The 20,994-nt window shown below is 40.2% G+C and overlaps 1 protein-coding gene across 3 annotated transcripts; it reads right to left on the bottom strand.

Moving 5' to 3' along the window:
• Positions 1 to 124: 124 nt before the first annotated feature.
• USP14 (ubiquitin specific peptidase 14) lies at positions 125 to 19,338 on the bottom strand. Of its 3 annotated transcripts, XM_062488347.1 has the most exons (16): positions 19,255 to 19,338; positions 16,735 to 16,880; positions 16,191 to 16,223; positions 14,572 to 14,676; positions 12,820 to 12,923; positions 10,721 to 10,779; positions 8,778 to 8,908; positions 8,394 to 8,474; positions 7,591 to 7,670; positions 5,972 to 6,086; positions 4,489 to 4,554; positions 4,054 to 4,146; positions 2,951 to 3,079; positions 1,809 to 1,869; positions 1,063 to 1,170; positions 125 to 936 (listed from the first exon to the last, which is right to left on the bottom strand). In XM_062488347.1, exons 1-16 carry the CDS (start codon positions 19,268 to 19,270, stop codon positions 785 to 787), a joined length of 1,479 nt encoding a protein of 492 aa, XP_062344331.1. In that variant the 5' UTR covers positions 19,271 to 19,338; the 3' UTR covers positions 125 to 784. The 3 variants fall into 3 exon arrangements, with proteins under 3 accessions (XP_062344331.1, XP_062344341.1, XP_062344349.1); XM_062488357.1 differs by lacking the exon at positions 14,572 to 14,676; XM_062488365.1 differs by lacking the exons at positions 16,735 to 16,880; positions 19,255 to 19,338 and adding an exon at positions 16,357 to 16,426.
• Between the last annotated feature and the right edge of the window lie 1,656 nt (positions 19,339 to 20,994).

Here is a 20,994-nt window from a genome sequence, read left to right on the forward strand (position 1 = left end):
TTTACTGCATACAGTCACATCCAGTTACTGCAGAAGGTCCTGTAAGTAAGCACAGCCCAGTTTTGCAGCTACCACGCTGGACTTAGCTACTGAGTCAAGAGTAACAGGACAGGAGACACATCCCTACAGCTTAAAAAAAAAGTGACTTTATTCCATGACTGCTTTGAGACATTCATGAGTGGTGGCCCAAGAAGTGAAAACAAACCCATACTGACTACAGTACCAGGACAGGAGCTGTTTTTAATGGAGACACATTGTTGATCACAATTTATTTTGAAATCATGAGATGCCAGCAACAGAACAGACTGAATCAGCAGGTCAGGCTGGACAAATACTTGATTGTAGCCACAGCTGTTGGCTACGGGCAGCAGCACTGAGTTACACAACAAGGCAACAGTTTCCCTTCAACCTTCCTAGCAGAACTGCCAGGTAAGGCAAAGGATGGACAGCTACTGAATTGTGGTATAAACCATGCAGGAGTAACAAAAGTGAGAGCAGGTGTGTAATAAATACTTGATGACATTAGAGAAGAAGGAGAGGCTCATTAAAAAAAAAAATATCTTCTGCAAGACATTAAAGCTATTTTAAGTAATGTCACTACCACAGTGGGCAGTCCAGTCCAATAGTGACTAATTGGTACATGGATCAGTTTTAAAACAATATCCCTCTGCACATGAGAAGGTTTGAACAAATTATTTATCCACTTGCTAAAGCTCTGGGGTTAAAGAAGTGATCAGTAATCAACATTTATTTCACACCTAGGCAGAATGGCTAAAACGGAAGACTATTGTTCAGCTTCTTCTTCAACGACTTCAATTCTGCGAGGCCCGTAGAGCAGAACATAAGCTATATGCCAGTCTCCACCCCCAGATAACCTCAAAATGTCTTCAGGTGTAACAATGCTGACTTTGTCATCATCAAATTTAATCCATTCATCTGCAAAGGAAAACAAGAGGATCATGTGTAATGGGTACATAAAAGCTAAGCGCTTGCTTAACAGCCCCTTTGCTGAAATGAGCTGTGAAGAGTGGTCAACAGGGCTGCAATTTATTTTTTTTTTACCTTGTTTCCTTTTAACCCAGGACACATAATGCCCGGAGGAACTTGATCTGCCTTGATGAGTTAGGACTGCCTGCAGGTCATAATAGCCGCAATTGTTAGAACCAATATCTGAAGGGGAAAGAAAAAGTAACCTTGAATCCTACTTGAACAGCTGCAGTATTTTTAACAGCTCACAGAGCACAGATGCATCAGCAAGGCCGCAGCACCATAGCTCTGTGTGTAAAACCCCAGCTACAGCACGGTACAAAACCATTATGAACTAAAAACAGCAGCTCTCAGCCAGGAGCGTCTCAAGAAACTGAACATCTTGTGCATTCTCATGAAATAAATATTACTGCTATAATGCACAGGGTCAGTGCTTTGGGCCTTCAGACTCCAAGCCCTCCCAAAACTGAGGCAACACCAGAACCATCACAGCACTTTTGAAAGTCCAGTTTAAGTTTTTGTTTTGATTTCAGCCTTCTACCACCCACTGACAAAGCTGCGTGCAAAACAACTGCACATTACATGCAAATGTCTTTTGATGTGCCTGTCTTCTTTTATCACCAGCTTGTCAGATGGATGGCAATTATGCATCGCACTGTCTCAATGTTTTGGTTTACCTAATCTTTCCATTCCTGTCACTTTTAAGATTAATTTTCAAAATCATTGAAGATACAGGATTCTCAAAAGTCTCACCATCAGGTACACTTAAACACAAGTAACTAGAAAGTTACTTTAAAGTAGATTTGCTTCCCTGTACTCACCATCAGGAAAAGAAAATGGTTCATATTTAACTTCTTTCTGTGCACCATCACTTTTACTAGACTAAAAAAAGAGAGCAAGTTGAATTAATGTGGAATAGTTTAATAAAAACTCTAGCACAATCACATCAAAGCCAAAGTCTCCATTCATTTAAATACATTTCTAAGTCTAAACCTTTTTGTTCAACTTGAAAGAAGTTCATTACTGTAGTTTTTAGGTGGACATACCAATAAAAAAAGCCTTATCTGAAGAAGACCAGTTTTAAAGCAAATATCTAACCATTTTAGCACATACTGCCTGCAGTGCTAACCCACAAGATTTATGGGTTTGTTTATGAAGCAATTCTGCAACTGATGATTTATTCCTTGGTGGGGGGCTTGCTAGCAGCACAAGTGGCAATACGAAAATACAGAGACAGACACTCTGTGCCAATATATTCTGTTCAAAAATAGCACTCCTTCCTTGCTCCCATCTGTGTAAGAGGGGATGCAAGCCTTATCTGAATGTTTAAAAAGAATTTGTGAGGCGTTAGGCCAGGAAAAATACAAGCAAACTTTTAAAAAATGGCTAAAACACTACAGGTTTGAGCTCATTTACTTTTGTCTTCATTAAAGACAGTGAAGTCAGAATTATATAGACAGGATAAGACATGAAACCATTTTCCAAGATTTTACACTGCTGATTTTAAGCTCACCAGCACACGTACTCTATTTTTTTACCAGTCAGGCACATAGCAGTGCCTTGTACAACCCTTTCCAACTGTTGCTGCTGTCCCTGTCCAAGGGAACAGCTTCCTACACTCCACTGAAGAAGGGAGCAGCCGGCAAACAGTAATATTTGAAGAGAGTAATCTTGTGTCACTTACAGAAAACCTTTAGGCATAGCACTGGTAAGCAGAAGTACTACATTGTAATATATTTAATACATGCTGTCTGACTACTGCATTTAACATTTCTCATCAAGCAAACACACCAAAGCACGTACTGTATTTTCATAAAAACATAGGATGAAATGATCTAAAGCCCAATACCAAGGACTTTGCTATATAAGAAAACAATATATTTAAGGACATCCAGTTTTCTCTAGTCCTCATTAGTACCCCAATTTCAGATGTAACAATTAGTGAAAGTGTCAGGAGACTTACATTCTTTGGCTGTTGATTTACTTTTTTGTCTTCTAAATCTTTGAATTTTGACCGATAAGAAACCATTTTTTCCTGCAGGTCTGGCGTACACAGCTCATACACATCCAACATAAGAGGAAATTTGACATCCTAGGAAGTATAACACAAAAATTTACTAGGATGTTTTGGTACCCCATGTTAAAGCATTCCCCTATGGGAAGACAACACAATCAAATTAAATGCAACCCTCTTCAAATTGATGGCAACCTGACCTAGTGGGATTCTGGTGACAGTGTTTACCAAAAGGGCTACACTAATTCAATATAAACCACTATAAATTATTACATTCGGCATAGAGTAATAATAAATCAGATTCTTTATTGTTAGCTGTCACACTTTCACACTATGGAAACACCTATAAAGACCCAAGGGAAAAGAAAACAGAGGCAGGCAAGTAGAATGACTATACCCTGGCAAAAATGTCAATTTTGCTATCCAAACTGCCTTCTGAAATAGTTAACATGTACCTTCAGTCTTTATTTCCTTTCTTTTTGACAGAACATCTATCATGATGCTCCTCAGGCAGCCCGCGAGGTCTGTTGGCCATGACCAACAGAATGCGAAACCAGAACATTAACCAGAACATTTCAGCTGTTTGCAGCTGGTTCCTGCATTTGTCCATCTGAAAGCCACACAATTAAAATAACTAATAACAGGAAGTGTTTGACAGTATAAACATCTCCCATCAACATGAGAACTGTTCAGAGCTTGAAAGCACAGCCCTCTCCTTAGTTAAACATTCTTCTCAGAACCACTGGTGAGAAAAGAGCAAAAATCATCTTCTTTATTGTCATCCTGTAATACTAGCAGTACTGGGACAAATTCACTTCTGCCCCTCACACCTCCTTCATCAGTCTGTTTTGGGTAGTGTAGTTTGCCACACCATCACAACTGCCACAAAACTACTTTGTACTTGAGCAATGAAACTGCATCGTTAATGTTTGTAAATGCAGTTTGAAAGTAAACAATTTAGTAAGTAGTCTTCAAGTCCTCATGTCTACCTTTAATAAAAAACTCACAGAAAACATAAAGAGGAATTAAACATCAATATGCAGAAAACTTACCTTAAGAACTTTTGCATTCACAGATTCTTTCTCTTTGTAAAAAAATCTAACCATCTGAATAGTCAGGTACGCTGGCAAGCGACTAATTTTGGACTATAGGAAAACAGATCAGAAAAAGCTATTACTTTAAATATTCACAGATCTTTTTTGCCTTAAACACTGGTCATCCCAAATTACAGTTTATTCCAGTAATATATTTATAAATATATAAAAATTATATTAAAATGTTTATATAAAATATAAATATATTTATGCACAAACCCACAGGAATAAAACAAGGTCTCATTTTTTTAAGCTCTGTCTTAAATTTCTTGGTAGTGGATACTCAGATGCTGTATAAACATAAATCACATGGTATCGCAGCAATAACTTTATGGTTTGGAACAGAAAACTGACAGTTAAAAGAATCATAAAGAGCAGTGAAGTACCACTCACAGATTTGATATAGAGTGCATTTCTCTGCAGCGTTGGAGAGAGTTTGGTGATTTCCTCCTGAAGACGCTGTTACAAGAAAAAGCAGTAGCACATGTTCATCATAAAACACAGCTTAGAGAAAAGCACAACAGGAGTAAACAAACCATAATCTAAATCTTGTTCTGCCAGTCTCTTCTGTAGCTGTCAGCCATTACAGCACATAAGATTTTGAAATTGCTTGGCAGAAAGGACCATGCCCATTCATTCCTTCAGCTCCAGGCTCATTCCTGAGTCCTGACAACACTGAGTTTCTCTCTGCAGAAAATTTTGCTCTACAGGAATAAAACTCACAATTGGATTTTATTATGCATTGTACCTGGACTTGGTTACAAATGTATATCATGCTTGGAACACTACAGAAGAAAATCTGAAGTCTCCTGTGAGAAGAAAATTTGCACATTTCTCAGCTCTCAGTCTCAAGCAGCCAGAGCTGCAACTAAAGTGACAACTGGTGTCTCCTAACAAAATTCCAGGAAAGACTAGCTTGGTTCTTAGTATTGAAAATCTCTTGCTCCAGGCAATCCAGCGTAAGAATTGTAGATTTTTTTTGGCCTGAAAGTGAAATTTCTTTTTTACAGTTTTTTCATTTGTGAGCATTAGCTATTTTATCCTACTTTCCCTTCCAAAGTCTGTTAGAAAAAAAAAAAAAAGACAAAGAGATACAAAGATTATCTGAGAAGCATGCAACTTGGTTTTAATCCTATACAAACCAGATCACTGCCCTAGTCTTACACAGTCACTACAAAGTTTTTGCATTAGCTCCTCTCTCCTCTCCTCTCCTCTCCTCTCCTCTCCTCTCCTCTCCTCTCCTCTCCTCTCCTCTCCTCTCCTCTCCTCTCCTCTCCTCTCCTCTCCTCTCCATTCCCCAAAAAGCCCTTACAATTTCAAAATACATACATACATGTATAAAGCACAGACTACCTTCAGGAGTTCTACTTAAAAAAAGTTTGAGAATGATGTTGCCTGATGGAAAATAATACCCCCTTCAAAACCTGCAAAATCATATTTAGTCGTTACACCATCTGGAAGGGGGTTAACTAGGAAGCAAAATGCCACCCTACTTCCAAATTGGCTTTTGGACCTTTTAGGAACTGACTGCTGCATAAATCATGAATGACACTGCTCAGTCTAGAGTGAAACCCAGCTGAACAAACAAGTAGCAAACTGCCTTGTACTTGGTTACCTGCATGGGGAAGACCATGTCAGGGTCTTCAATAAAACACTCTGCTGCAGTCTGTTTGACTTTAACATGCAATTCTCTTTCACAGCCATCTTCCCAAACAAAAAGATTCCTGAAACCTTGTAAAGCTTGACAGCAGATGTCAATTATAAGTCACGGATTTAATACACTTTGAATTAAGTGTATTTAGGTCACTTGGAATGCTGATTGAAAAATACACAGGTCACTTAGGATTTCAATTCAATAAAAGTTGCAATAACTTACCAATTTTAGTCCTGTAAACAGGTATTTCACTTCTTGATTGATAAAGCAGCTAAGCTGAAGGAGATTCTCCTTTCCTTTAGTTACTTCTTCTTCTTCGGCTTCTGTACATTTCATGCTTCACAAAATTAAGGAAAACCACCATGCACCAAGAGCTGAACTACTGCTCTAGTGAAAAGAACATGCCAAGCAGCACAGTAATTTAGGTAATTCTGTGCTTGTGTAGACAGTACTTTTACTTCTCATAGTACAGAAAAGAATTGAAGGAACCCTCCCTTCAGACCAATCTGCTCCTTCGTGGCTAAGGACAAGGGGGAGAAGGGGCAGACAGCACACCAAAAAAAGTAAAGTAAGTCTTTGATCACCATTTCAGCTGAGGACTGCTTTTTCTTTCTTCTCCCCCATGACCACCCAACCCCCAGGACACAGAACACATTAACTGGCTGCCAACACCCAGTTACAAAGCCCTCCTGCAACATTACACTCCACTGTTGTTTATGATTTATAAAGTTCTTCTATTGCTGCTGCTGGCCACACTTCCTGTTTCTTTCAACATGCAGAGCCTCCTTGTATCTGTCCTCTTCACTGAAATGAGTTAGTTCATTATTTCCTACACATTCCTTTTAATTGTTCTGTCTGTCCTCTCCTCTTTTCATAGTTCTACCCCCAATGATTTTCTCTCATCTGTCTCCTTCCAACCAGGTATTTTTTCTGACTGCAGCTATTCTACAAATGCTGCTGTAGTCACACTTTGAAAATCTGCAACTCTTTGAACAAGTCTTCTTGCTGATGCAGGCCTAAGCACCATTCCTCTTAGCTACACATTCCAAGACTCCCAGCTATTTAAGGATAACAAATGTCACAGAAGAGGGAGAGAGATGCATGATTCTTACCTTAAAAAAGGCCTTTATTCCTCATTACTACCAAGCTATGAGATACAGTACCTCATCTATGGGGATGTTTCCTTATTTCAGACAAACAAAATGCATAGTGTATAATTCTTTCTTGAAGTGGTGCCCATTTTGATGACAGCCAGGATTTTGGGTTGGAGAAACGGGAAGAGAGTAATACTTGCCATGAGATGTGTGCCCCATGTGGTCATATGCTCTTTTTCTTCCTATAAAGAACTTACTAGAGAGTTGTCAGCTCCATTCGTTTCTTACTCATACAACAGTAGACACCTAATTTATTTCTTAAGAAATCAATCAAGATACCTTTTGTGCATCTTTATTACACCACGTATGTCAGCAACACACCCTTACAAGCCAAAAAAGCCTATTTAAGGTAATGATTAGCTTTAGTTGGATAAAGCATGTCAGCATCCTTGAAGTTGTTAAGTACCAATCTTCTTTAGGGAGGAGATCTGCTACTGAAATTCAACAAGGGGTTTGTTCCTGTAAATTTCCATTACTGTTCTTTCTCCCCACATCATCTTCTCTCTCAAAACATATCCAGTCTTAACTTTAAGGTCTATGTACTCCTGTACAACATCACAACCCTATTCCCCAACCTACACCTTCATTTTCCATCCTGCTCTGAACAATGCTTTTCATCCTCCCTGAACAAAACTGCTGAAGTGTGAAATCATCATTGTTTATGTCTTGCCTTAGTCTTTAGGATACGCTGTTTCAAATTCAATGCTGAAGAACTGATCAATTAAACTCTTCTTCTTAGAGGATGCTGCTGTAGCTCCAGAGTCTGTCTGTAAAACAAAATCTCTTATGATGTAACTTTAAATAGAATGTAAATACAGTGTTCTCTACAGACAAATTAACACCACTTATTTATATTCTTTAAACCTATTCCTTCATCTTTCTATAGGTGCATTTTCTCCTAGTCAGTGAACCTTCTTACACTGCATAAGTTTCAAAAGAAATATGCTTATATGCTGTTAAAACCAACCTGAAGCACATTAACAAGCAAGATCAAAAACTCACAAATCCCTGTCCCCCCAACTTAAATCTATCTTAAATTTCAGGATAGTCTTCCAAGGTTCTGCCAAGACTCTCCAGAAAACAGTTTAGAGAGAAAAGAGAAAGCTGTTCTGGTAAAATCTCAGGAAAAACTTTCAGCAATTTCCTGTATCAGGTTCATTCAGTTAAGTTTTCTGTTTGAAACAGTTCAAGTTAGAACTGTAGCACACTTTTTTCAGAAAAAAAAAGTTCTTGTGTGCTGAAATCCCAGCTTATCAGGACCAGCTGCCACATATGTGAGTGGGTGTCACCACCAGCATGGTCCAGCACTGCCCTACAAAGCCCAAAGGAAAGGGTTTCCTTTAGCTGACAGGACCATGGTAGCATTATGCTGATCAGGCACATCAGAAAGCCATTTCACACAATGAAGAACTCACAAACTGATAAAACTTAACAAAACATATGTGAAATACTATAAATCCTTATTCTGGTTAGAGTAAGACTACAATTACCTCCATAACTGTATCACCTTCTATGCCTTCCAGCTTCTGCTGTAGTACCCTCATCATCTGCACCCAGCACTCATTGGCATCCTAGGAAGGGAACACAATATTAAATCTGACTACTAGCATTATGATTTAGTAACATTAAACCCATCAACTATAAAAGCCAAATGTGAAGATTCCTTAAGTAAGAATTTCTCCCAATTCAGCACACATTCTCAAACTAGCAGTTGATATTACGTTCGACTTCTATACAACTTTTCTACAGAAATACCACCCCACTTTACTGGGAGTAATTATTTCCACAAGAGAAGAAAAGTCTTAAAATGTTCTTGTTCTCAACTTCCAACATACTACAGAATTTTAAACAATAAGCTAGTAATTGGTCTTTACCTGTTGAAGGTACTGGCCTTGATCACCTTTCTCTGCAAACTGTGGGAAGGCCATATGTAAAAACTGCAGGAGAATGATAGGTGGGATACTGGAGGAAGTTTTATCCATGGAATCAAACAAGTCTCTAAGAGCTTGAAGAAAAAGTAAGTGAATGCTTTGAGAAGTGCAAAAACAGTTCAAATATGGCAGGAAGTGTAAAAAGAATAGTAAAACAGCAGCAACATTTAAAAACTGATCATTTAACAGTGTCCAATTTGATATTTTCAAAGCACGACCAAATTTTCCAGGTGGCATAACAGGTGCACCTAAGATCTTCTTTGTGAACACGACTTTGAAATCATAAAGATGATTTCTGAGACTTTGGCACATAATTCCTTGTCTTTCCTGGCTACTAACAGGAAAAAAAAATATATTTTTAGCAATTAAGATTTCATTTGGAACACATCTGACAACATTTTCACAAGAGAAACCAGAAGGCATTCACAATCTATCCTCTAGAGCAACTTCTTTCACCAGCTACTAGGAAAAGAAAAAAACTTTAATAAAATATCAAGGAAATACCCATGCTTAAGACCCAAGAACACAAGTATGTGTATGCATATGTGCAGAGAGCTCGTAACTATGTGCAATCCAATGAATGATACTGACTGCATGACAACACACATGGCTTTCTTTTTTGTTCCATACTCTAGCATATGTCTTATCTACCCAAGTTACAGCATTTTAAATCCACAGATCATTTCAAAGGCACCTGTTAATCCTCACAACCCTGAGAGTTAGGCAACAATCTGCATGGTCACTAATTTACAGGTGAAGATACTAATGAATTGTTCTCTCAAGTAAGTGAATATAGACAATACTACAGGGAACCAAGGTCAGTTGCTTCCTCTTTTAGAAGTGTCTTCACTGAACTTGGTAAGAGGTGCAACTGATATGACACAGCATTTTAAAAAAATGCCATAAGTGTCATGCAGGAGTTCCTGAACAGCTCAGCACTCAAGAATTCACTACAAATTACTTCAACTATTAAAATTCTTAAGAAGCAGAGCTGTCACCTTAAAAAGAAAACAAGGGACACAAAGTAAAGGCAGTAAAAAGGGGAGGGGCAGGCATGGCTGTATAGAGTAACCATTGAACTTACCACCCCAAAATTCGATCAGCAGGCATACCCACAAACTGGACCTTTCCTTCCTTATATTGTTTTGTTTTTCCTTAAATGGACTGGTAGAAATCCCAGTGTCCTGGCCCAGCATCTTAGTGGGGCAATGAAATAGAGTAAAAAAAGAAAAAGTGGACAAGTAGTACCCTTGTTCAAGTGTGAGTGGTCTAACTAGAACTCTAGTTAGAGCTTGAAGATATGGGGCCACCGTGAGCTCCCAGACCACCACTACAAAGAGTAACTTTTGTTTTGAAGACCCTCCTTTCCATTCCAGTTATGAAATCTGAACCTTTAGGGCAAAGGCTATGACCATTGATAAAGAATCAGTTTCCATCGTAACAATAATGCTCAGCCAATAAATTATATTAAAAAGATACCAATGAAATACATATCCCAGGAGTGTGGTGTTAGACTACCACAGTGTGAAACAAAGAACTAAAATATTTCTACACAAAGTGATCAAATCAACAGATGGATGGATGAAATCTGCTTAAGGAAGTTCCAATTACTTCACGCCTACATGTCAAATATTTAAGAGATACAAATTGTTTCTATCCAAGCCGAGATCACACTTCAGAATCTTTTCCCTAGCCTGCAGCCTAATAATGTGCAGAGATAAATGCTTTGCAGGCAGGGGAAGAATAACCATTAAAGAGAAAATGAATCCTCCAGTGCCTGCAGATCTGACATTCCTAAGGCATATACACTAAAGAACAATACAGAGTTTTAACTGTAAATTTTATCTGCATTTAGCAGGAAATCACACACTTGTCTAAACACCAACCTGCAGTAATGTATTGAGCAGAGGCCATTTCTCCTGAAGCTCTTAAGGCACCACCATACCTAAAAGGGATGAAAAATAATTTGCATACATTTAAACACAAACAGGAAGGATAGTTGGGTTTTTGAAGTAGGCAGCAGCTAGATTCATTTAAAGGAAATCTACTACCAAGCCAGAAGCAACCAAAGGTAAGATTCACTTACATTTACCTCAAAGTTTCAGCTATTTTGCAAGCCTGGAGCAAAGGAAAACTGGCATCTTTGAGGCAGCAAGTAAAGGCAGACCAAGAAGTCTGGCTACATCACTGATGCTTCCCTAATCCTTTTGCCTCAAAGACTTGTTTTATTTTTAAAGAAACTGAGAAAGTCTGAACAAAAGCTACCACATTTCTGAAACATTTGCCATGGCTTCTTCAGATACATGGGGAAAAAAAAAAAAAACAAAACACCTTCAAGGATAGATGGCAGATAAAATGCACAGAGATGGAGGGCAGGCTTGCTTCCTCCCTCCACAGCAGAGGCAAAACAGTGAGAGACAAGATGTTTTCTTGGGGAAGTATTTCCTACAGTGAAGAGGTGTGGGAGTCCACCTACATGACAAGAACTTACCACTCTTCTATGAATTCTCAATTTAGCAGCTGGATGAGGAACAGATGGACTCCCTAAAGCCTTCAAGCAAAAGGAGGGTCTCACACGTTCCCTAATCTCAGACTGAGCTGTTGAAATTCTGACCATTGCTAGATGATGAGCAGGAAGCATTCCCCTGATACACTACAGAACAGGGAGGAGTTCATGAGGAAAGGAGCTGTAACAGCATTCCCAAGTGAGCCCTTTCCCACCTCTCCCACTGCCATGCACCCTATAGCCTTCCATGCTGTCATCAAGCAGGGAAGACCAAAAAAAGGCTAAATCTCCAGGGAAAAACAGAGCTTGAATCTGAGTGTGAATCTGACTTCCCACAGACAATACGGCCACATCTTGTATTGCAGACTGACAGTTTCACAGGCTACATTTTGCCTCTTGGTTTGTTAAATTTGTCAAATATTCTGATTCAGTGCAGTAACTCAAGAGTCTTTCATGTGGAAATAAAGACTTCCCAAAAATGACAACACTGATAGTCAATAAAAACCCTGAAACCAAATTTCTGTACTTCACAAATAGTTCTCAGTGTTTAATAATTAAAGTGCACCTGCTAACAGAATGAAAACCTATTTATAACAACTTAAATAAAAAGTGATTACAGTAATACAGACCATCCAACTGAGTACCACGGAATCAAGAAAGCAATTTTGTATTTTAAAGGAATTAAATTAACCCTAAAACAGAAAAAATGCTCTATGTAATTTTTTAAAATACTAGTTGTTTTCTCATTACAATTCATCTGGAGGACAAATTCAGGCCACATTGGCAAGTATTCTTTTTACCTTCAATATTTGTAACTTGTAAATTTTAAATTTTTCTTGTATATATATTCCTTACCAAAAACAAAACAACCAACCAACCAAAAAAAATATCCACTGGCCATTTTTACATTTCAGTCTAGTATAACAAAATCAAAAATCAGAAAAGTTATCCTACAATCACAACAAATTAGCAAACAAAACAAAATTCCATGAAGGTATGTCTTAGAATTTCCTGCTGTACCTCCAAGTAGCAAACGTCAGAATTTCACAGCTGAAAATGCTGTGCAATACAGCCAGTGTGGGAAACATTCCTCAAAGGAACAGGACTCCCAGATGATTATTTTATGCAGAACAGGACCATAAAAACCAACAGCAAAAAAATAGGGTAAAGAGTTCAGTGGCTTATTTTAGAATTTTAAACCAGTCTAGATAGGAACTACTTTCTAACTAAGCAAAACACATTCTCTCTTTTAAAAACCAGTTCCAAAAAACACAAAGCCTTAACTTCTTTATTAAAGTACAGACTAACACAGCCATAAGATAAACTTTAATTGATCATTATGTTAATCTTGAATAGATCAAAAGAGTAAGAGATTGTTATGAAAATCCATACCAATATTAAGATGACCCCTCTGCAAAATATCTACTTCATAAGCTAAAGAAAACATTTTAGTCACGGTATTTTTGTCCTGAATCCTACCTTTTAAGGGCCTCTTTCACTTCTGGCACTGAGCGGATACACTGAACCGTAGCATTCATGTAGCAAGTGTTGCCAAGGTTTGTCAATCCACAAGGCAATTCCATCTACCAAAAAAATTCACAAGGGTGCTTGAAGGTCAGAGAGATGTGGCACCTGTTTTTGTACAAATGCTATAATGTGACATCAACTGCTAAGCAAATGAATTATGCAGGAACACCTGGGATATTCCATAAAACTTTATGAGGTTTTCCAGATCCACTTTATGATTATATTTATCATTACATTGTTTGATACTTTTAGGGAACGTTCAGGAATGCTTTGGGGGTTTTTCTGTGCATGTTTAGTTTAATGAACATTTTCTTCAAGCATGCAGTCATTCAGAAAGTTCAATTATAATCCCATTCAAGTTTTGACCTTAAAATTCTATTTCCGTGAAATTTCCACATGAATACATTTGTACAAAACACTGATGTTTCAATTAAAATCAGTTTTCAGTAAAACTCTGAAAACCATGGAGCTCTTAGTTGGAAACAAAAGCATTGTTTAAACTCCTCTCCAGAAATTTGCAACAGATCATTAACTTGATCTTTTCAGACAACTTGTGCATTTCTGAAGTTTGACCAATGTGAAGGCAAAGTAATAGTAAGCTAACCACTTTTAGAAATAACTATAAATCACCATGTAATAACGAGTTTTTCTTTCTGATTCTTTTTTTTTTTAATTCTGAATACTTAGTTATTTGTCAAGGTAAAGCACAATTTAATGAAACTGAAGTAGTACAGCATACCAATACAGTAGATTACTTTAGGACGAGAGAACTCATTAAGCATATTTCACAAGTGAACACATGCACTGATGACAATTGAATTTTGATGTATAACAAAACTTCCATGTGACCAACTTTTACAAAATGTTACCTAACAGTGAATCGCCTCCTTGCTTGCCTCTCAGTTATCTCAATATCTGTGTATGGGGTTACTCAAAAACACATAAATATCCTTCACCTGCAGGTGGCCTGGAAAGCACTGAATCCTGAAGCACAAACCCAGTGCTAAACTACAGATCCTTTTTCATACAGACATGCATAAAAGTACTCCTGTTCTGTGTGCACAGCTGACAACAATCATACAACTGTTAAGTATGACACAGCTTGCAGTTCAAATGGCTGGTGAGAAAATGAAGCCTTTCAAGATGTAAAAAAGGAAACTCAGGAGTTACTTCATTAAGAAAATAACAAATTAATTATGCTCTTTCAGAATTTACTTCCACAAACCAAAACGTGTGTGTCAAACTTATTTTCATTTAACACGAAGTTGACCTAATACTAGTTAACAGGGACAAACAAAACCCCAAATACACCCCACCTCAAATCCTAGTCTCTCCTCATAGATATGAAAGAGGCAGGAAATAATTTTGCATATCTAAGAGGCTTTGTTTAGACAAAATACAGGGACACTGATGCAGCAAGGGCAATATAACTTCATCTTTAAAACCATCGGGAATGCTATTTTTAAAAAATCTACTAAGCTGCCTGCTTAAAGGAAAAACAGCACTAATTGTGTGACTTTTAAATTAAATCCCAGACTTCTGTTCACTGCTCTCCGTTTGCTCATGGATGTAAATTTGTGATTCTTGGTGAAGATGCTAAACAGACATCAGAGTTTCAAAACTGACTTTTAAGGAACTGCAAGTATTTAAGAACTTGCCACTGCTCGAAGGTTAAGAAGAAACTGAAGTTGGAAACATGCTTACAGCAGAAGCCAACTGCTCCTCTGTCATGTCCTCCACGAAGACGGGCCGGGCGATCGGCTCTTCTGGAAGCGCGTCTGCAGAACCCATCATCAGTAAGGTCATCCCCTTGAAACACAGTAAAAACAGCAGTGACTATCTAAGGACAGTCATTTCCACTCAAACCCTCAAACTCTTGACATACTTCAGCTATTTCCCCAAAAATAAACACAGTCTTTCTCTTGGTTTAACAGAACCAACACTGCCACTGCTGTGACTTTAGGGTGTACCTCAACTCCTCTTATCTTGGAAGTACCTACTGAGAAGAGCTCCACAGAATTCTTCATGCTAGATGCTTCCACTGAAACATCTGGTGAGCTTGCCTAGCAAGTTCTGGGTTAAACTAGTTGAAAAGTGAAAAATAACCTAAACTACCACATCAGTTTAGACATGAGAACTAACATTTAAGGGGCAAAAAAAAAGCCAATCAGGTTTCCGTGCTTGCTGAACTAGCATAATATGAAAAGGAGTCTTTCAGCATTCAACAGGAGCACACCTACACAATAAGATGTGTCAAAGGAGGAGAAAATTACTATCTGGAGCCTTGAAACATATAGTGCTAAGAAAAAGGATGAACAACAGAATGAAGAGAAACTGCTTTGACAGTGTAAATAAATCCCTAGAACTTGTATATAACATTATTAAAATGAGTAAAGGCAGCTATTAGCACAACCACATGCAGAAAAAGACAAGAATATTATGTACTGCTTTCTTTGCTGAACAGCTTGCTACAATAGCTGCAGCTACAGGCTGCTAACAGATGCTTGCAAATTAGTTACCAGGGCAAGAGCAATGCTACCTACTGGAGTAAAACCTGTAACAGCTATTACAAGACATTACAAGAGACATACAGTAAAGAAAATGATACAAAAAAAACAAGCAAAAAAAAAGTAAAAACCAAACAAAACCACAAACAAATAAAACCAAACCACCAAACACAAACAAACAAAAAAAAAAAAAAAAAAAATCACACCTGTGGGATTCCCTGGTGCAATATTATATAGACAAGCAACACAAACACATTCACATTCTGTTTTCTTTCTGAACTAGCCAAAGGTATGAACTACCATTACTAATGGTTTTGTTTAAAAACAGCAGCTATTTAAGACAGGAGAGCACATTTCAGCAGGTTGGTAAAAAAGGACATAAGCAGAGGTGTTACTTCAGCACCACCAACACATTTGTCCATGCTGGGGATGTGCAAGGAAAAGGGTCTGCAGATAGTGCCCAAGTTCACCAGCTTCTTCTAAATAATAACACTTCTTTTTATGGTCACAGATAGGACAGCACTGCCCTGACCCAGGACTTTCCTTGTACTTAATAAATAAACACATACATCCAAGTACTCCAGAAAAGATGGTATGATTTCTCTACTGATGAAAAAAAAAAAGAATTTTTATAAATCAATGGTGAGCATTCTAAGCATGCTTACATGACACCTATAAAATTATTTTTCATCAAGGTATGACTTTTTAAGAAAGCACTCCCCACTCAAACAGAAACAGCAAGCACTTTTGAGTCTTTCTTTAAATGCCAAAGTAAAAAATCAGAGTAGTAAAATTTAGTTACTGCTCAGAACTTACATTCTTTATTTTTAGGTTCCCCCAGTCATCATCCTGTGAAACAAAGTAAAATACATATTAATTATCTTGCAGCAAGAGACAAGCAAGTATTTTCATTAATATTAATCATATATTTCTAAATATACAATTGCATTTCATCCAAGATTACACAGTAGTAACTATTTACATGTTATCATGCTTAGAATTAAAAGCAGCCAAGTTGTGTTTTCAATAAGGCTTCTCATGGGTTGTTGAACACTGCTTAAATGTAAACAACTTTCTGCAGCAAAATTGCCTTTATCTCGTTACACCAGTAAGTCTCCAGCAGAGAAGCACCAGAGAAACTTCTCTTAAACCAGCTAGAAAGAAAAAACTTGCATTCCAGTTCTGAACATAAAAAAAGCAACAAAAACACCTCCCACCGAGCTGTGCTTTGTATAAATGAGTAAAGAAGTGGAGTCAGTTTAACACATACAACCAAAGATCTTCTGGAGGAACACCCAGAAACACGGTCATTGTTAACACATAACAAAGTTAGACATAATATAAAAACATTGATTTCTACCTTCAGAGTTCCTCCTTTAACCATAACCTTCTGTCTAGCTGGCTGAACTCCAGTCAGTGCAAATAACTGGGCTTTGAAGACCATTGGAGGTTCATCGGTGTTCAACTCCACACCATCGAATTTCTCTTTTCCCCACTTCACATTAACTGCAAGCAAAATGTTTTGAAACTTGATTATTTCCTAATACCCAAGAACGCAATTACCAAGATTTCATACTTTCTCAAAACATTCTGCTTTAGACTTTTAAACCTGTCAATAATGAAGCCACAGGACACCTTCACTGTATGGCACCTCAACCATCAGAACATACCACTTCCAGCAGGTCTAAAAATATCCTACAAAACCACTGAAATAACATATATACTGAGAAACTCTGCCAGAAATACCTAAGTGTGTCTAACATAATCAGAAACCCTTTAGCAGGTCTTCACAAAAGCAGTTTGGAACTAACTCTCCCAATCTCTCGGCACTGCTTGTTGCAAACAACTGAACTTTCTGAAGGAAGTTCAGAGGTGCGATTCCAGCTCAGTTATCCGTAGCATTTCCGTTCTCCTTCAGAGCAGAACAATACAGTGCTCTTTAAAACCAAGGCTACTGACCCCAGTAAAGGTGCAGGACTGGAATTAAGAAGCAGAGTGAAATTTGGTCAGAGAAAGTGTAAACCTCAATGCTGGGTTGGAAATGGGCTGACCAGCAGAAGCAGGAGGCAGAATGGCACAATGGAATGTTAACTTCACTTTGGTGAGGTTAGTAATGACCAAGAGCAGACAAAAAAATGCCTGGAATAAGCTGTGTGACTTTACAGAACAGTGATATACCTCTGGCCACTTCCAAGAACTAACACAGGCACATAAAGCTTCCTTAGCAAGCTGAGATTTTACTGAAAATCCGTAAAATGCAGCATGCAGCAAGATCCTACATGCACAGTAAGTGGCTGAAAAAACAGACTTTAGGAAACCCACATCCTTCTACCTGTGCTTTGGTTTTATATAAATATACTACATCAACCAAACCTTTTCAAAACACAAAACTCTCAGAAATCATAATTTTGATAAGTCTTCTAAAAAGGTTCAGATTTCAGATGTATGCAATGCTTGTGATGTGTAATATCACAGAATAATCAAAAGCAAGTCTAAATTAGTCTACACGCAGGAACTCAAATGACTGACTTTTCAGTGCTTCTAACAGAAAGCATCTTCTATTTTGCCCAACATTCTGATATTCCTAAAATACACATTTATTATTTTGCATATTTAAGACTTGTGAAGGACAAGGCTTTTCCCATTTTCCAGGAAGACAACCCATGCAGACACTGAACAAGTCAGCTGCACAGACTTCTGGGTTTTGAATTTTTGAACAGTCATGCATTCACTGCTAAATATGCAGAAGAGTTAGCAATTACTAATCTGTAGTTTCAACTGGTTTCGACAACACGGCACTCAAGAGAAGAATGGAAGTGCATGAGCGCCTTCTCTTCAGAGACTGCAACCAAAGCTTCGTGCAAAATAAAAGAGAAACTCGTTAATTTGAAAACAGTGGAAAGAAACAAAAAGGAAGGACGTATTTTCCCTGCTGATCGGAAAACACAGCACAAACACTTCACAGAACGGGTCAGGTTGGAAGGGACCACAGAGGGACATCTCGTCCAACCTCACCGCTCGAGCAGGACCAACCCAGAGCACAAGCCACAGGGTTGTGCCAGACCATTCCCGAGTATCTCCAGTGAGGGAGACTCCACTGGATTTGGAGGAGCTCAGGAAAAACCCTGTTACACTGACATAAGGATCCCAGCTTGCTAACCACAGCCAAAACAGTGGACAAACGGTATACTGAGGCTGCATCCAACCTAAAAAACTGCAGAGCCCAAACAGGCCAGATCTGTGAGCTATTATCGAGGCAGTAACTGGTCCCACAAGTGTCACTGGAGGGCCACCAGGATGAGACATAAGAAAGCTTTAACTTTAGGTTTAGGCTAGGCATTAGGAAGAACTTCTTCACGAAAGGGGTGATGAGACATCGGAATGAGCTGCCCAGGGCGGCAGGTGTAGAGTCCCCACGCCGGGCGGTGTTGAAGGACTGGATGTGGCACTCGGTGCCCCGGTCGGGCTGGCACGGCGGTGACTGGTCAAAGGTTGGACGTGGGGATTTCCAGCCCAGCGGAGCCCGCAGGATAGGACGGATTTCAAAGAGCGGAGGCAGACACACCGGGAAGGCGCAGATGCGGAGCCCTGGGACACCAGAGGGACAGCACCACCTCTGTTCCAGCAGAAAGGCAGGGCCCTTCCAGCAGCAGGGCCAGGCCAGCACTGCCCCCCTGCTTCCCTGCTTCCTTCCTTCCTTCCTTCCTTCCTTCCCTCCCTCCTTCCTCCGCCGCCCGGGCCGCGCCTCCCGGGGCGCTCCCGCCGCCGGCCCGGCCGGGATGGACGCGCACGTGCGAGCGCCTCCCGCTCCCGCTCCTGCCGGGACACCGCCCGCCCGCTCCCGGGCAGGGCCCGGCGGGAGCGGCGCGGCCGCGCTCACCTGAGAAGAGCGGCATGGCGGAGCGGCGTGTGCCGGGCGCAGGGCGGCGGGGCGCGGCGCTGGCGGGGCGGGCGGGCGGCGGCGGCGGGTCCCGGCCCCGCTCGGGGTCTCATTCAAACCAGCCCCCGGGATGACGCTGCAAGCGCGGCCGCTCGGCGGAAGCGGGGCGGGAGCGCTGCGCGCGCACCGCCGGAACGGGCGGGGCCGGCGGCGGGAGCGGGCCGGGATCCCGTTAATACCGCGAGCCGTGGGCAGCCGGGTCGGGGTCTGGAGCGGCCCGATCCCCGGAATGAGGTGCAGGCGGTGCTGGTGCCGCGGGCGGGGAACCGGGGTGTGTCCCGTTCTGGCATCGCCGGTGCAACAGAGACGGGGAACTCCTGGAGCCGGTCTAGAGAAAGGCTGCAAGGATGATGAAGGGACTGGATCGTCTCTGTCACGATGATGCTCTGAGAGCTGACTGAGAGGGAACCCCATCAATGCGTATAAATATCCAAAGGGAGGATGTCAAGAGGATGGAGCCAACTTCTCCTCAGTTGTTCCAAGCAGTAAGACCAGAGACAACGGGCAGAATCTGATGCACAGAAAGTTCCCCTGAACATGAGGAGGAGCTTCTTTACTGTGTGGGTGACCCTGCATGGGAACAGATTGCTCAGAGAGGGTGTAGATAGATTCCCCCTGACCGGAGATATTCAAGAACCATTTGGATGCAATGCTGAGCCAGGTGCTCTAGCACAGCCCTGCTTGAGCAGATGACCCACTGTGCTCCCTCCCAACCTGACCCATTCTGTGACTGGTTCTGTGACTGTGGTTCTGTGAGAGCTGAGCTGGGCTTTTGCACACCCAGGGGTCTGCCCAGAAACTGTGATTGCACAAGGCAGGGCACACAAGGCAGAAAAAATAAAAAGGCCCTTGTGGTTTATAGGAAAGGGTGAAGTAGGAGCTAAAATTACCAACGGAAGAACTTCGTTGGGAGGAGACGAGGAATCAACCAGCAATGATTTTTAGGCTCGGTAGACAAGGAGTGCTGAATGATGCGTGTGATGGCAACAGCCAGGAGCCTTCAGCATGATAAACCCCAAATTGTAAACATTAAAAGCAGTAGACCTGGAGACTTGAATCTCAACTGCTTCCACAAAAACTCTTGGTATTAGGATGTGGTTAAAGAAACCAAAGCAGTGCTTTAACCTACAAGGGAGAGAATGAAGTAAGAAACATCCCTTCCTTGGACCCCTCCTAGCTTCCCCTTCTAGAAACCCAATGTTCCTCTGCTGCTTACAGGTGCAGCTGCGAAGAGCTCCTGCCACAGCTTTTACCACCATATGGTTGTTGGCATGTGCACTTCTGACCATGTTTTTGCCAGAGTCAATATCCTAAACAAGAAGGATCTTGTCCTTGCCATTCCCCAAATGTGATTTTCAGTTCCAAACAGTAAAAGAATGAAATATAAAATGGCCATAAAAATAATCCAGAGTTTGAGTGTAAACCTTAAGGTGAAAGGCTTAGAAATTTCTGTCTTTTCAGTTTGTCGTGGAGAAGAAGAGCAAAAGTTGATTTTATTGTCCAGAGTAGGCTCCTAGATGGGACAAGGAAGTTTGGGGGAGCAAAGATAACATTTCACAGGGAAGCTTCAAAAGGTGTTATACTGAAATTTTGCTGAATTATGATGGATCTTGAATTAAGATGGAGTTTACAATTACTAAAGCAATTTAAGTGTTGAAATTGACCAGCACAAGTGGTGAA

Source organism: Cinclus cinclus, chromosome 1 (assembly GCF_963662255.1).
Source record: "Cinclus cinclus chromosome 1, bCinCin1.1, whole genome shotgun sequence".
In the NCBI taxonomy this organism is placed as follows: domain Eukaryota; kingdom Metazoa; phylum Chordata; class Aves; order Passeriformes; family Cinclidae; genus Cinclus; species Cinclus cinclus.

Bases quoted from the DNA above. Each gene is read 5' to 3' on its own strand.
- USP14 (XM_062488347.1), bottom strand. The intron at 10,780-12,819 runs GTAGGATTCAGG...CATCCCTTTTAG, and splicing joins GTGAAAGAGGCCCTTAAAAG to GTATGGTGGTGCCTTAAGAG. The intron at 7,671-8,393 runs GTAATTGTAGTC...TTTGTTTTACAG, and splicing joins AAGGTGATACAGTTATGGAG to ACAGACTCTGGAGCTACAGC.